The sequence below is a fragment of the Vanessa atalanta genome, chromosome 2, assembly GCF_905147765.1.
Source record: "Vanessa atalanta chromosome 2, ilVanAtal1.2, whole genome shotgun sequence".
In the NCBI taxonomy this organism is placed as follows: Eukaryota; Metazoa; Arthropoda; class Insecta; order Lepidoptera; family Nymphalidae; genus Vanessa; species Vanessa atalanta.
In genome coordinates this window covers 9,400,630-9,415,967 of record NC_061872.1, presented here as the reverse complement: position 1 = coordinate 9,415,967, position 15,338 = coordinate 9,400,630, and the positions used below count along the sequence as shown (strand labels likewise).

The following is a 15,338-nucleotide window of genomic DNA, read 5'->3' as shown; positions in this document are numbered from 1 at the left end:
AGTTTCATTCAGCTATAAATTGCCACAGACATTGCAATTTCCCGTTTTAAATGCATTATGTAATTAAGTTGAGATCTGCGTGGCTCTCAAGAAGAATTTTAAGTATATGCAAAAGTATTATCTGGAATGGAATACAAAACATACACGTTTGAAGCGTCCGTTAAATTCATGATTCATTGTTCAGTGTTACACAACATACATTGTTTTAAACTTAAAAAGTATTGCTACATTTTAACACCAAATGCCTATATATTTCTGTATGATTTTTTATTAAAATTTATATAGTTATTTGCATTATATATGAAACTATACTTCATATGTGGTCAATAAGTGACGAAAATGATACTATTTTACATACATTTCGAATTCTACTATATATTACAATACATACAATGGAAGCTTTTTTTTCATAAATATGAGAATATAGGTATATGATTATCCTTTTTAGTAGTTGGATAATAAGTTATAATCAAACAGAAATCTTTTCGTAGCAATATTTGTTTGTTTGAGTCATTATTATTACATATTTGTAGCTTGAATGTATGAATAAGTCAAGTTAAAATAAATTAAAAAAAAAATGTCATGTATCTTAGTTTTTGCTTTTTCACTTGACACTAAAGGAATACACGTTAAAAATTTTACAATGAAAATAAGCATAAAATTAAAACTTATAAACTAGTTATTTCAATGAATAATAATAGCTACACAATAGAACATATAATTGAATACTATCAAAGTACTTCTGATAACTGAAATATTAAAAAAACCCTTAATACATGAGCTACACTTCGAATAATTAAAATTCCTAATTTATTTATGTTACTGTTAAACATTAAATAATACATTTATCCCTTGAAAAATAAATCACATTTTTAATATATACTTTTTTTTTTAATACAAAAATATAATATGGGAATCGGTGAGAATGTTTTTATATCGATGATTAAAACAAATGTTATGTTACATTGTCATTCAATGCAAATAAAGAAAATTAGTATTCAGCGTTTTTATTTACAATCTTAAAAATGCAGTATATATCCGATAATATGTTTGATTCAAAATTACATTAAAATTTAAATATTACAAATAACGAAAGAGTGTACTATGAATTCTATATAAATAGCATTTCTCTGATATTTATAATAATGATCTACTGGATTATTTCACACTAGTTTTGACTGGTTATTACTGGTTATTATTAGACATAAGTAGCGAATTTTAATACCGCCTCATTCAGTCCTGAGTAGCTAGTGGGTAGTTGGGTGGCAAAGCGCTCAAGACTTCCTTCGACAGTTCCTTGTAAGCGCGCTCCATGATCTCTTGAACGCGATCCTTAAGTTCGGGTACGTCTTCCATTGTCAAACCTTCTGTCGGCACCGGCTCTAGACACTGTATGATTGCGTGACCTGGAATTGAAAACAATGCTACTGTTTTTACTTTAATTACATTACTAGAACTACTAATTATAAGTAAAAATAATGAATTTCCATTAAATACTTGTATATATGCAAAACACAAATGATTATATAAATAATTTAACTTAACAACACACACAAAAAAAGTAAGGTTTTTGTGGTATTTCGTTAATTGAAGTTAAATTTATTAATAATAATTATTAGTTATTATGGCTCATTATCACATACAAATATAGCTTACAATGTATTTTAGTAGAAGAATATGGATATTTCTTTTTTACTTTCTTATTTTATTATGGTTTGCTACTATTGGTTTTTATAAATTTCTTGCACATAGAACTGCTCTTATTTATACAGCGAGGAATTCTACTACAGTTTTTTATAACATTCTAGGAGGTTCTCAACCTTGTACATTAGTATATAAGAAAGAAAAGAAGAAACTTATTATAAATATTGAAGATGAGTATGTATACTTTTTTCCAACCATAACAGGAAAAAAGCCAAATAAACAACATTTGACAGCAAATTAACTCGATATCATTGGCCGAATTCTTGATTACTCTATGATATTTACTATGGATTTGCGAAAAAATGTCATTTTGAACTCTGACGAAACTGTTATCGGAATTTTGGAAGTAAAATTAAAGTGGAAATAAGCAGTTAAATGCAATGATGTATTATAAATATAGATATATTAATAATAAATTGTTAGTAGTGCACAAGGTAGCTGCGTTATTAGCAAATTGCAAAGAAAACGTAAATCTAAGGTTTGTTTATCTTTTTTCCCATTTCCACTGGAATAGGCTGTAGAAAAATAAATTCATAATTCATTCATATGTGAGGTAAGGTTAAGTGATTGTTCTACTATTAAGTGACTTCTTTGCAATTTTAGACTTCCATACTACCTTAATATAAATTCACCTCTCTTCCTAATTATATATGAGTAAATAACAATAACGCACACAGTAGCATGAGAGTTAAATAGTGGTGACGAATCTGATCAGAAGGAGAAATATAACTTCGAACTGGAAGCGAAATATAATAGTGGTCCCTCCCACTTTCAGGACATGTTCAAAACTCTATTAGGTTAATTACAGATACGCTTAATATTGGCATTGGTTTCTAAGTTTGCGTTTTATATATAAAAAAAAAAAATTAAATTGAAAATTTAAATTTAAAAATGAAATTAAAAATTATATTACATTTTTATTATTCTGATGTCCTTTTCGGTTGGTTGATCCGTGAATCCGTGAATCCGTGATTGTTGTACCGTGAATATCACGTAATTATATTCAAGAACAAAAAAAAAGTAAAATACACCCATCGTTTTACATTATAATAATGGAATACATAAATAACTCAAATAATCATACGACCTTATTATGACTTTATAAAGAATAATGCATTGTTGTAATTGTTTTTTTTTAAATTAAATTATTTTTTTTTAAAATTAAATTAAAATGATAACTGAAATTTTTTAATTATAATACAGGCTAAGGACTCCTCGAACGTTTTCGGTCAAGGTGGACAAAGAAAAAAAAATCTTTATTAAGTGCTTATAAGCAATTTTGAATTCTGTTAAATTTTATTGTATGTATTATTAGGTCGGAAGAACACAATTATTGTCCCGATAAAATTATCAAACAATATATAGAAGTATGTATTTTAAAAGCAATATTCAAATAAGTAGGAATCATAAAACTATCGACAACGATATATATTCAAGCTACATCTCATAAAATTATGATGATGATTTCCTCCTGGTTGATTGGCCTTCGATAGTTCGTTCGTTCCAATTGTGTACGAAAACACAGGTCCCCTTCATTTATTCTCCTTCATAATCCGGTGGAAACATTTCAAATGCAAGACCAAGGGCATAGTGTTTTCCGAGGCATAGAGTGTAAACCAACATCTAAACTCCGGAATAACACAATTTAATTGGTTCTTGTAATTGGTCCGACCCCGAGTACGAATTTAAGCTACCCGCTAGACCCATAAGGCAGACAATCTTATACAAAATAAAATACATTATAATTATATACTATATCGCCTTTTCTACTGCTACCAATCAGATTACTCGTTTTCGACTTAACCCACTAACTTAACGTACCTCTTCATAATATTTATTTGTCAAAACATACAAATATGATTTACGACGTTTTATACGTATTTATACTGAAATATAATACCTATTAAACAACGTGGAAACTAGGCAACTTTTTTTGAGTTATAATTAATTTGATGGCAAAATTAATTAGCAAAAAACTGTAAAAATACATTTCAAAATGTAATTCAAAAACATACCTTTGTTAAATATATATTTTTTACTATTAATAAAATAGTACGGTGAGATCACGACTGGGATGATGGGTACTTGCGCGGCCACGGCGATGTTAAAGGCGCCTTTTTTGAAGGGCAGTAGTTTTGTGAAATCTTTGTTCCTCGTTCCTTCGGGAAATAGCCAGAGTTTTGTCTGTAAACAAATATATACTTGTATTGTAAATTAAATAAAATCGTTTACATTGCTCAGTTATATTTTTTTTTTTTTCAAATCACCGACATCGATTCTTAACTTCTTAAGCCATTATTTCCAGTGGTTTGGAATAGGTCAGTATAAGTCCAATGGAGTGACAATAATCATTACTTTGTATTGATGCATTTCTAGTTTAAGGATGAGTGGGCAAGTGGCTTAATGGGTCTAATACATTTTTGTATGGTTACGGTAATTTTCGTAATTTAACAAAAAAAAAATTTTGTACGTCGCACGCGAGACTTTTCATTTATTTAATAGATTTTTACAAATTTCGAAGCCTATGACAGGTTTTTTTTTATTTCATTTAATTGTAAACTGACAACGTTTGAACGCACGATTTACATTTGTTTTTTTTTATACAGTCATAGCGCCGCTCTCTACCAGGCCTGGCCTGTAACATTTTTTGTGCTCTCAAAAAGAAATTCTTTGTCAAATCATAACAATCCAATAAATTGCAATCAAGAATCCTCTTTATTTTTATGCACTATGGCTACAGCTTTTCAAAATGAGACCATAACCGATTTTTTATATCCAGCCATTGTCCCATAACCACTGGGACAAAAATCGGCTTACGCTATTAATATACAAGATATGTAAAAAAAAAAATAAACAATGAAGATTTTGAGTGCATTACAGAACCCAAAAAATCAATATAGCATTTTATTTATAATCTAAATTTATAAAAAATAAAGTATTTACAATTATTTAAAATTACAGTATAATTAGAGTTCTTCCTAAAACAAAAAGTCCCTTACGGGGACGAGTTATAATTAAGGTGCTTGGTATGTCTCTTGCAGCATGTTGATTTTTCTTCTAACAGAAAATATTGACTGTATATAACCTTAGGACGTAGTGAAAATTGCATCAATTTTATTACGTGGATAATGAAGAGAATTTTCTGTGAGTGCCATTGCGCTGGGTCATATGTGGGTCCTACCCATATTTTATTTCATATTTTGGTATTTTATTCATATACATGTATGTTTGTGTATAGTAATAACAAACCTCTATTAGGCAAATATAATTTTGAATGATTGTATTTTATGAAATTTGACAATAAGTAAGTTATATATAACAGTTCATACCTTATTTTTGATCATAACTTCCGAGGTGGCCTTTAGAGTCCTGTAAGCATCTTTCGAATTATTTCTATCGATAAAAACAACACCGGCTAGATAAGCAGATAAACCGAACGGCATAACATAAAATAACTCCTTTCTTGCAACCGCTGCAATTTTAACGGCAACATGCCATATGTTGAACAAGCCTGAAATAATAATTGTTTCAAATAGAATCTAATAAACAATAAAATAAAGTATTAATTAATAAAACACAGTCTTAGTTGAAGTTGACTAAAAATTATGTTTAATCTGTGACTCAATCAAAACAGTTAAATAATTCTTTTATATCACATTACTTTATATTATAAATTTTATTATATATATTCCTTTCTTTCTTTTTCGTACATGTTATCCATTATGTAATACAAGGATTATTTTAGTGATGTTTTAATTAAATTTAATAAATATTTTTATTGTTGCTGGTTGGTTACAATATTAGATATTATCTTATTATTAGAAATAGATTATTCAAATGTTCTTATTTCAAAAGCAATCAGTTTATCTAAACCTTCATTCCTATCTTATTATTTAAATATTATTATGAAGTAAAATCTTATCATTAATTAGATAAGTTTAATGAAATCTAGTATTGATTAAATAAATTTAATCCCTATCTGGATTCTTTAATTTCAATCAGTTATATTATAAAACACATATAATTTTTTTTTTATAATTAGTGGATTAACATACCCAAAATATCGAGAGAAGATTGATGGTTTGATACAATCACAGCTCCTCTATCTTCAACGAGGACTTTACCATTCCTTAAATGCCATTTAACTTCTATAAGTTTCGTCACATGTTTAATTATTTGAACCCCAAACCTGCAAAATAATATAAAGATTTTTCATATTTTTTCTATTAATTTATTAAAAAATAATTTAGTTTATATTATCAATAATTATTTTAACGACTATACTTACAATGAATTCTTAACATTTTTTGGGTTGAATACGAAAAATGGCAACAGTAACAAAGCTATAATAGATGTCCAAATGTAAAACACGAGAAATTTGGACTGAAACTTTACATTATTAGGAGTTTCGGAAAAAAGCTGTTTCAAAATATACGTAGCCACTGTTATGATGAAAATGTAAACAATTTTGTCCCACATATTTAAGTTTGGTTTATTATGTATGCCGCACTAGCTTCAAACCTTTTTTCTTCAAATAACGATAATTTTAACTCTTTTGTACTTATTCCGAAAGACGCGTTTCAATCTATTTGGGCGCTTAATTGATTCGTCAATTTAAGAAATCAACTCATTTATTTTTAAATTTTAAGTTCTTTGTATGATTACACATTCGTACAAATTATTTGTAGTAAGTACATATAATCATATAAATATTGATTATAGAGATCGTTTACAAACAATTATAATGTCAATTACATTATATCTGTAAAGTGGAATAGCGACATTCAATATTATTACAAAATAAGAGAGCCGCACAGCGCACAATCCAACGATCTGTTTGTGTTATAGATTAAAGAAAACTGACTGACAGACTAAGAGTTCTGACCACTAGAGTGTTGCCAGCTTGTATTGTGAAGTGTGGGATCTTTTTTGCTTAAGTTAAATTGGACGTTTTATTTTATTCTTATCGGTATAGCAAGGATAAAACTCGTAACAAAGTTTGTTGCTATGTTAGGCAAAAATATAACATTTCCATGAAATATTATCTATAATATAATCTATATCTGAAATTGTTAAAATACATGCTAAATACATGAGTCAAAAGTCTCTAACAACTCTTCGTTTTCACTAATGTGTATTCAAAAAAAGTATAATAAATATGTGTCTGACACAGTATTTTGTAAGAATACAAGCTGTGTAATCAATGTAAATTATTATAGGATAATTAATTCATGTAAAATTTAAAACTTTCGCTATAGTAAAATTATCATTACAAGCGTGTTTAATTTTTGAGCTTGTATAGATTTAACATTAGCGTAAATATCAATATAAAATCAATTGGAACGTATATTTCAGAAATACACCTATCCACAGATGAATAATTAATATCTTTTGTAAATTTTTGCACAACACGGTTGAATTTAATGTAAATAAAACACACGTATATCTTAGATTCATTATTTATAAGTATATATAGATAGAGTGTCGCACTACAGAAGAACTAAGACAAATAAGTCAACTTTAGTATATTGGTGTGCATAACAGCTACACTTGACACTCGCAGACTTGGCAAACGTCATACTACTATACTGCGTGCCTTCAAAATAAATTGTGTGCGTGTACTTAGCGGCTAATTGTTGGCCATTATTATTTTCGAGGTATTTTCAGCTAATATTTACATTTAGTAGGTAATGTATTTGTAGTATTTTTTTTAACTTGGCGTTTAATAACTTATGTGCTTGTAATTACCTACACTGGTTCACTCATCTTTCAGATCTTTCAAACAATATTATGTAATGCTGTTAGCCGTCGTTTAACTGATTAATTGAGACCTCTTCTGGACATGCATAAAACTCTACCGCCAAGTAAATGAATTATCCCATTAAGGTATAATTGCATCTTTAAATCCTTCCAGTTTACAATCATTATATGTAATGTAACTCGACTTTTCTTTTTCTAGTGTTAACTCATCACTAAATAATATCTAAATACCATTAACCAATGATTATATATTATGCAGTCTGACCTGATCTACCAATAAATTACTGGTTAAGACATAAGCTGATGTAATTGTTAATAAGGTATGCAAACAATGATAATTAGACTCAACTTGACGTCTTGCTAAAGCTAACTACCGATAGCTATTTGGTTGCGAGGCGTAATATACATCTATGCTAAGGATTAAATAATAAAGCCAAGCCGGTTGTTAGCTATAATATTTTTTATTAGAATAGTCGTTCAGTGTTTCAATTTGAAAAACCCGTTTGATCCTTTGAAATATGATTGACAGATTTTTAAAAGGTTATTTATTTAAAAATAACGAATTAAGTTAAATTAAGTTAAAACGAACACACATATTTCATGTTTATTATTGGAAAGCGTTTTTTGTAATTATTTATTATACTTACCTAAAAGAAACGAGGTACTGCTCTATTAACTGGCCGTATTTAATAATTGTAATATAATTTATTGCGAAATCTTTAACTTATAATTTTTAAAAAAATATTGTTATCTATGTCATAATTTTAGTAGGGAGAAGTTGAGAACATTAAAATATATATAAATTAGGTATTGACTACTTAAAACAGCGATGATTTTGAACTTTTATAATGGTAAGAACGAAAAACGCAATAGATTATTGAAGCGTCAAAATTAAACTGTTTAGTTGAGTTTCGAGTTTGTTCATGCAGAATACCTCTACTGTAGTGTGCACGCAGATGAAGCTTCATTAGCTCTGGGAGAGTGGCGTTTGCCTAGCAAATGTACACTGTTACTTAAGGACTTGAGATCGGCGGTCTAGGAAAACATCCTGAGGTAATCATCATGTATCGTGTAATAAATAAAGATCCGCAATGGAGCAGCATTATTGAATAAGCTACAAATCTTCCTTTCTAAAAGAGACGATACCTTTGCTAGCAGTGGGCAATTTACAAGTTAAGCAAAACAATTTTTATACTTTTATTATTTTATTAGTGTTTTAGGGCCAATAGTCAATAGGTCAAAAAGTCCGAGGCAAATAACTGCAACAGATTTTTATCAAAAAATATTTAATTATAATACAAGGAAGTAAGACGTTCTTGTCTAGGTAGCAACGCATTGCATATAATATGATGGATGTAAAATATTGCATAGAGAGTTTTATAATTCATTATAAACACGCAAAAATGTTCGAGTGGTAAATAACATTTCTATTTTACAATATTACCATTATATTGAACAAATAATGCGAACACTAAGTATAGAGGAGTATTTTGTTACGAAAACACAAAAAATTAGAAAAAGTAGGTATTGAGATTAAATTGTATTTAAATATCAACAATACACTTATATGTATAAATAAAACATATAAACATAAATTAAATACAAGATAACTTACATACATAGTTTTTATAGATCTTTTTTTAATGTGTATAAAAAAGTTTTATAATGTTTTAATAATATTGTTCAAGTCTAGCGGGATTTGATGAAATACAACTGGAACGCCGATTTTTATTTATGGTCAGTAGGATTATGCTTGATTACTGTCATACTTTACGGTAATACTGATGCTGTCTGACGTAGAGTGCGTTTTTGCATAGAAAATGTCTCTACCTTGAAGATAACCCAAAAGGAAATTCTCAGGAACATGAAAAAGAGGCGTTAAAGACATTCCATATCTTTGCTGTATTCCAGCAAAGATATGGAATGTCTTTGTATGGGAAATGAGAATACAAAACCACTTCGTGCGAATGGGTTTGTGAAATAGAGTTATTGTGGTCACGGCGCTTAGGCTTTAAATGGTAGAAAGGTGAAGAAGGTACTCATTATTACATTACATAATAACTCATATTCCCAATTTTCGAATAATAACCTGTTGAAGACCGACAGGCTTTTTGCGTGGATGTTTAAAACTGTGGAATTTAGATTAAATCAGATATGCAAGATGAGTCTCCTGTCGATTTAACGAGCCTGATGCTTTAAGCTGCATCTTTAGCTCAGCTTTCTTACTGTCGTACTTTGTTATTGAGGAGGAAGTTAAGCTCCGAGCTTGATATAAAATGTAATGATGCTTAGGTGTGCAGTAACATAGGGAGGCCAGTTTTTTAGGGACATTTGGTTTAGTCTTGATGGATCTTCCACAGTTGATGGTCATTGATCCTTGAACTTCGGAAACGTCATTAGGCGTGTCAAGATTTGTACGCAGGTAATCGATCATTGATAACCCGCCACCGATGTCCGCTACCAAATTTAATAACCAATTTTAAGGAGCAACACCTTTTCTCTTTTTTCTTCAAATCAACAGAGGAATTTGTTAAAATTATGAACTAGTGATAATGAAGTTAGGAATCATTTCGATTAGGTGAACGATACATGTATTTTATCTAATCTCGCAAACCATAACACTGTAAAATCAAAGTCTCAAAATCGATTGAGAGCTTCTATTCTACGCTTCGTTTATTTTAATGACTTCGAACTATTATGTAGTCTATCCATTTACGTATTTTGGGATATATTGTCCAAATATATATTTATTTTAATCGCCCGCAATTTTGTGATCTTTGTAAGCGTGTGGGTAGTCAGGCGGTAAAGCACTCAAAACTTCTTGTATGAGTTCTTTGTATTTTTTATCCATTTGATTCCTCACTCGATCCACAAGATCCGGAACGTCCTCCATTGTCAACCCCTCTGTTGGCACGGGCTCTAGGCACTGGATTACAACGTGTCCTGTAACAAGTTTGTATAGAATTGAACATAATTCTTTCGCTATTTATGTTATTGTTGAATTATTATTTTTCGATATCTGTTTACCAGGAATAAATTTTGCATTAAGTCAGCAGGAAGTATAAATATATAAAAGGAACTATCACACTATAAACATTAAGCTTTCTTTCTATATTTTATGTACAATATTAAATAAAAAATGTGTATAGTTTCTAAAACATTACAAATGTCAGAATGTGACTTATCAAAAATAAATGTTATGTTAAAATACATATGTGAAATATGATATGGGTGCGATTTACTTTGATAGCTCTGATATCTTCGTAGTTTAAGCGCTTACAATTAGTGACAATGTGCAGTAGTTCGATGTTACATATTAATAGAAATATAAATACTAACATATTTAATTTATATAGAAATCATAAAATCACATTTAGTGGACGACAAAAAAATATATAATAAATACATATATAATATACATATATCTATTTCATTTATTATAATCATTATACAGAGGCTGAAGTTACTAGGAAACATTTTCATTTGTTGTAAAATTATGTCATATTTTATAACACGCTTCTCGAGCAATTGATATCAAATATTTTGAAGATAATAATATTTTTCACTGATATAAGTGACTAACTGACGGTGATTTGTAATACATAGTATGTAATATGATATAAATAGAATTGACATACATGTAATGAGGGAAAACGTGTTTTAAAATTTTTTCGAGAATGCAAGGATGTGTGGTACTTTACGATGTTACTAGGCGCGGGCTCCATGGTTCGCAAGAATAGTATTTGTATCAATTTATATCTATTATTAAATAAGATAAGTGATTTGTACAGAAGGATATCATATTGATGTTCTGACCGGTTTTGCACACACCATTCGTAAAGAAGATTAGTCATTTGCACAGGAGACATTATTATAGTGCACAAGTGTATGTCAAAAAGATAACACATTTTCTATTCCCTAACCATGTCTTATTAAATTATTCAATAAACTTTTCGTTCAGGAATCTAAGCGTAGACTTTGTGAAGGAAACAATTTTACATGTCAAATTAATAGTTCTATTTCATTATCATTTATTATTTTGAATATAATGTTTCAGGAGCAACTCATGCGGATGTTTGGTATTTAATTATATATATCTATAAAGATTATCGTATTTAATTAAGTTCTTTGACCTTAGTACAATAATATAATCGATTGATAAGCTTTACAAGTCTAAATAATATATTTAGTTAAATCATGTAATTTGTCAATTTATAAATTCATAATTATATTATAGATAATAATGATTTGATAAGTTGAACATTTATTACAATATTAATTAATTAGAGGGACTGACCTTTGTTAAATATATATTTCTTTTCATTTATGAAATAGTATGGAGAAAAGACCACAGGTATGATCGGTTTTTGTGCGGCCACTGCGATGATGAATGCTCCCTTTTTAAACGGTAAAAGTGTATCGTTTTCTTTATTCCTTGTACCCTCAGGAAACAGCCACATCTTTGTCTAAAATAAAGCAGATGTTACATAAGCATAACATGGAAGATAAGGCATTATGTAAAACAAATGATATTATAATTTAATGGTTATTTTAATTCTGGTAATGTACGAGTAACAGCTTGTACGTGTACTATTTTTCTGCTGAATAAGAGCATCCATTCTATTAAGAAAAAGATTTGGAGCTTATTTCCGCACTGAAGGTTGGTGAATATCCATTTAACAGAATACCACCCAGCATATGCAGTTTTATTCACGATGTTTTTCTTTAAATCCGAGCATAAGGTAAATTATAAACACGAATCGAGCATATGAAAACTCAATGGTGATTGTGAGTAGCCAGTCCTAACCACTGGGATACTTTAACTCAAATTCTGGTAAATGTCGTGGTGTTCATTTATAACACTTTATGGCATAATAACATTATTAAAGTTAGCGCCATTAGTACGTTTGCAAAAGGAATGAACAAAATTGATAGGGTTTTTGTATGATACCTTATTCTTAACCATAACATCTGATGTAATTTTAAGCTGTTCATATGCACCTCTTGCGTTTTTTCTATCTATGAATACTACTCCCGCGAGATAGGCTGCTAATCCAAAGGGCCAAACGTAGAACAACTCCTTCTTAGCAATAGGCGCCAGCTTACCCACATCATTCCAAATATTAAAGAGACCTAAAATATAGTAGAATAGTAAATAATAGCTTGCTATAGTAACACCATCAATTTTCTCTATAGACAGAAAATGTATAGTAATAGCTATGTTTTGTAGATATTTACAGACACAAACAGTTCAGGACGAATAGGACAATGGCCAGTTATAAATGATTTGGCATTGTATAATAGGTGAACCGCTTTGAAAGGAGTCTGACCACTACACCGTCTCATACCATAATCGTGCCAGGGAAACACGGACTATATCCACTGAACATATCAACAGCGTATCACAACCGTGCATAACGGCTTAAGTCACCATATCCGTATGGTCCTATTCTCTTAGTTGTAAACAAATAGTCTTGGTGTTGAGAAGTATAAGGCTGTTGATAGTATTTTCACCAGCAATTGTTAACGCTCCGTGCATGGCCTACGCTAGTTTGGTGGGTGACGGAACAGTGTTGTAGGCATAGTATCATTCTTCGAAATACAAAGAATATTTTTGTCAGACACGTTCCTCACACAGTCATGGTTCATACCGATGGGTAGACTCCTTAACACATAACTGTCAATGTACCGCCAATTTTGGAATCTACGAAGTTCTCTTCATTGAACTATAATTACACAGGCTAACAAATTATTTAAACTGGAATACAGTTATACAAAGTATTGCTGTATAATGGTAACATAACAAATTGGTTGTACATAGGAGTAAACTACCCATTATTACTCTAAGCTAGTAAATGTAAATTGACTCCTTGAAATGTAAATTGATTTGATTATTTATTACGTGCGGTATGTATTGTTTGTGTACATAATAGTATTTATTTGCTTAGCTCTTGGCATTATCATGTTGGAAACCTTTATATCAAAGTCCTTATCGAAGAGTGTTTTGGTAGCAACGCTGACCATTTTCAAATACTGCTCAACATTTCTTACAAGTTTTCACCTAGTAATATGCACGGGTCAAATATTTTAACTGAATTTAAAATCGGTTCCACCCAATTGAATGAGTTCTTGGTGCTGGTAACACTACATTTATTATATAAATACTGCTGAAAAAAATAAAACAAATTGTCTGTTTCTGGTCTGTTTGAAATAATAAAATTAATGAGGTTTGATGTACCTAATATATCAAGAGACGACTGATGATTTGAAACAATAACGGCCCCTTCCTCTTTAGATAACACTTCACCATTGCGTAGATGCCATTTTAAATCGTATATTTTAGTTACAGGCTTTATCAGCCAAGCACCAAGTCTGAAATAGAACAAATATTGAGCAAATAGTTGTAAGTGACATTACTTGCTGAGAAAATAAGGCTTAAATCTGATTAAATCTAAATTTAAAAAAATCACGATCATCACAATCGAGGACGGAGCAGGGCTCGCTGGATTGCATTAATTAGCATTAAAAAAAAACTACCATATACAGTATATTTATATATTATTTTTAATTGAAAAAAAAAATGTAAGTATGGGCCACGTCTTCCAAGGAGACGGCAAGCTCGAAGTCCAGCGAAAATATCAAATAACGCCAAAATTTATAAAAATAAAATGTGAAATAAGGCACGGGCAACTGTGAGCCCGTGGATTTTATAAAGTAAAAAAAAAAACACTATAAGGTATCTGTCACATTTATACGAGTCTCGAGCTTGTTAGTACGAAACTAGATATCTCAATTGAACCTAGAATGAGAGGAACAATTAAACGTAGAGTGAGATTGCGTTACGCTTAAAATAAGTTATTGACCCAAATTGATTACAATGCATTGCTTTCATACAGAACTAAATAGTTTATACGTAAACTAAATAGTTTTACATACATTTAAAATTTTAAAATAGATAGGCATACTGGAAAATGAGTCTCCTGATGGTTAGTTGTCATCACCAGCTGTAGACATTGGTATTATAAGAAATATAGGAATTGTTATCCGTAAGTTCGCTAATGCGCGACTAGCCTTGGGAACTAAGATATTAAGTCCTTAATGTAAATATTTTGAAACCTAAATATGTCATCGTCTTCAAAAATTGTCATTCGGTTTAAATTTATAAACCGCGCACAAGTAAATGTTCATACAAAAAGCATTAAAAAACGATAGTGGTAGTAAAAAAAAAACTTACGCTGCATTTTTAAGATTTTTTGGAGTAAACAAGAAGAATGGCCAGACGATACACGCCAATAAAGATCCATAGAGATAGAAGATAGAGAATTTTAAATAAAAAAAGAATTTGCTCGGTTCTTCACTGGTCTTAATCTTTTTCGAAAGATAAGTAAACACAATCACGGCTAGAATCAACCACAACTTGTCCCACATGTTCGACAATCGAAATATATTAATTGTTTAAGAACGATACATGCTTCACAGCGATTGTTTGTGTACTAACGGCCCTTGCAATCATATCAATCATAAAATATTAGGGTTTCATTTGCCTGATAACAAATTCGCTCAAATAACATTCAAGTGCGAGTACAAATATCGGATATCTAAAATAATCAGTAATATATATATTTTAATCTCATAAGTAGATTATTTTTTTTTTTATAAATAAATATTACATATTTTTTAAATTATACTTTTGTGTATTACTATTGATGTGTAAAATCTCGTCTCTTGTTTTTGCGCTGCTTATAGATTTGATTTCCTGAAAAGAGACGGAAGTGTGTATCAGGAAGGCGGGGAAGCGCGCGTTATTTAGTTTGACCAATGAGCGCGCGCGGTGAGTGTAAGCCATCAGATGCTACCAACTCATTTTTTGCAAG

At 30.0% G+C, this 15,338-nt stretch overlaps 2 protein-coding genes across 3 annotated transcripts; both read right to left on the bottom strand.

Annotated features, from left to right (window-relative positions):
• Positions 1 to 924: 924 nt before the first annotated feature.
• Positions 925 to 6,548, bottom strand: LOC125072467 (1-acyl-sn-glycerol-3-phosphate acyltransferase alpha-like). Of its 2 annotated transcripts, XM_047683124.1 has the most exons (6): positions 6,502 to 6,548; positions 5,993 to 6,289; positions 5,760 to 5,893; positions 5,034 to 5,215; positions 3,720 to 3,888; positions 925 to 1,406 (listed from the first exon to the last, which is right to left on the bottom strand). In XM_047683124.1, the coding sequence occupies exons 2-6, from the start codon at positions 6,181 to 6,183 to the stop codon at positions 1,234 to 1,236; spliced, it is 849 nt and encodes a 282-aa protein (XP_047539080.1). In that variant the 5' UTR covers positions 6,184 to 6,289; positions 6,502 to 6,548; the 3' UTR covers positions 925 to 1,233. The 2 variants fall into 2 exon arrangements, with proteins under 2 accessions (XP_047539080.1, XP_047539070.1); XM_047683114.1 differs by having other exon boundaries at positions 5,993 to 6,538.
• A 3,387-nt stretch (positions 6,549 to 9,935) lies between these two features.
• On the bottom strand, positions 9,936 to 14,895 carry LOC125072935 (1-acyl-sn-glycerol-3-phosphate acyltransferase beta-like). Its single transcript, XM_047683575.1, has 5 exons — positions 14,699 to 14,895; positions 13,703 to 13,836; positions 12,416 to 12,597; positions 11,762 to 11,930; positions 9,936 to 10,407 (listed from the first exon to the last, which is right to left on the bottom strand). The coding sequence occupies exons 1-5, from the start codon at positions 14,890 to 14,892 to the stop codon at positions 10,217 to 10,219; spliced, it is 870 nt and encodes a 289-aa protein (XP_047539531.1). The 5' UTR covers positions 14,893 to 14,895; the 3' UTR covers positions 9,936 to 10,216.
• Between the last annotated feature and the right edge of the window lie 443 nt (positions 14,896 to 15,338).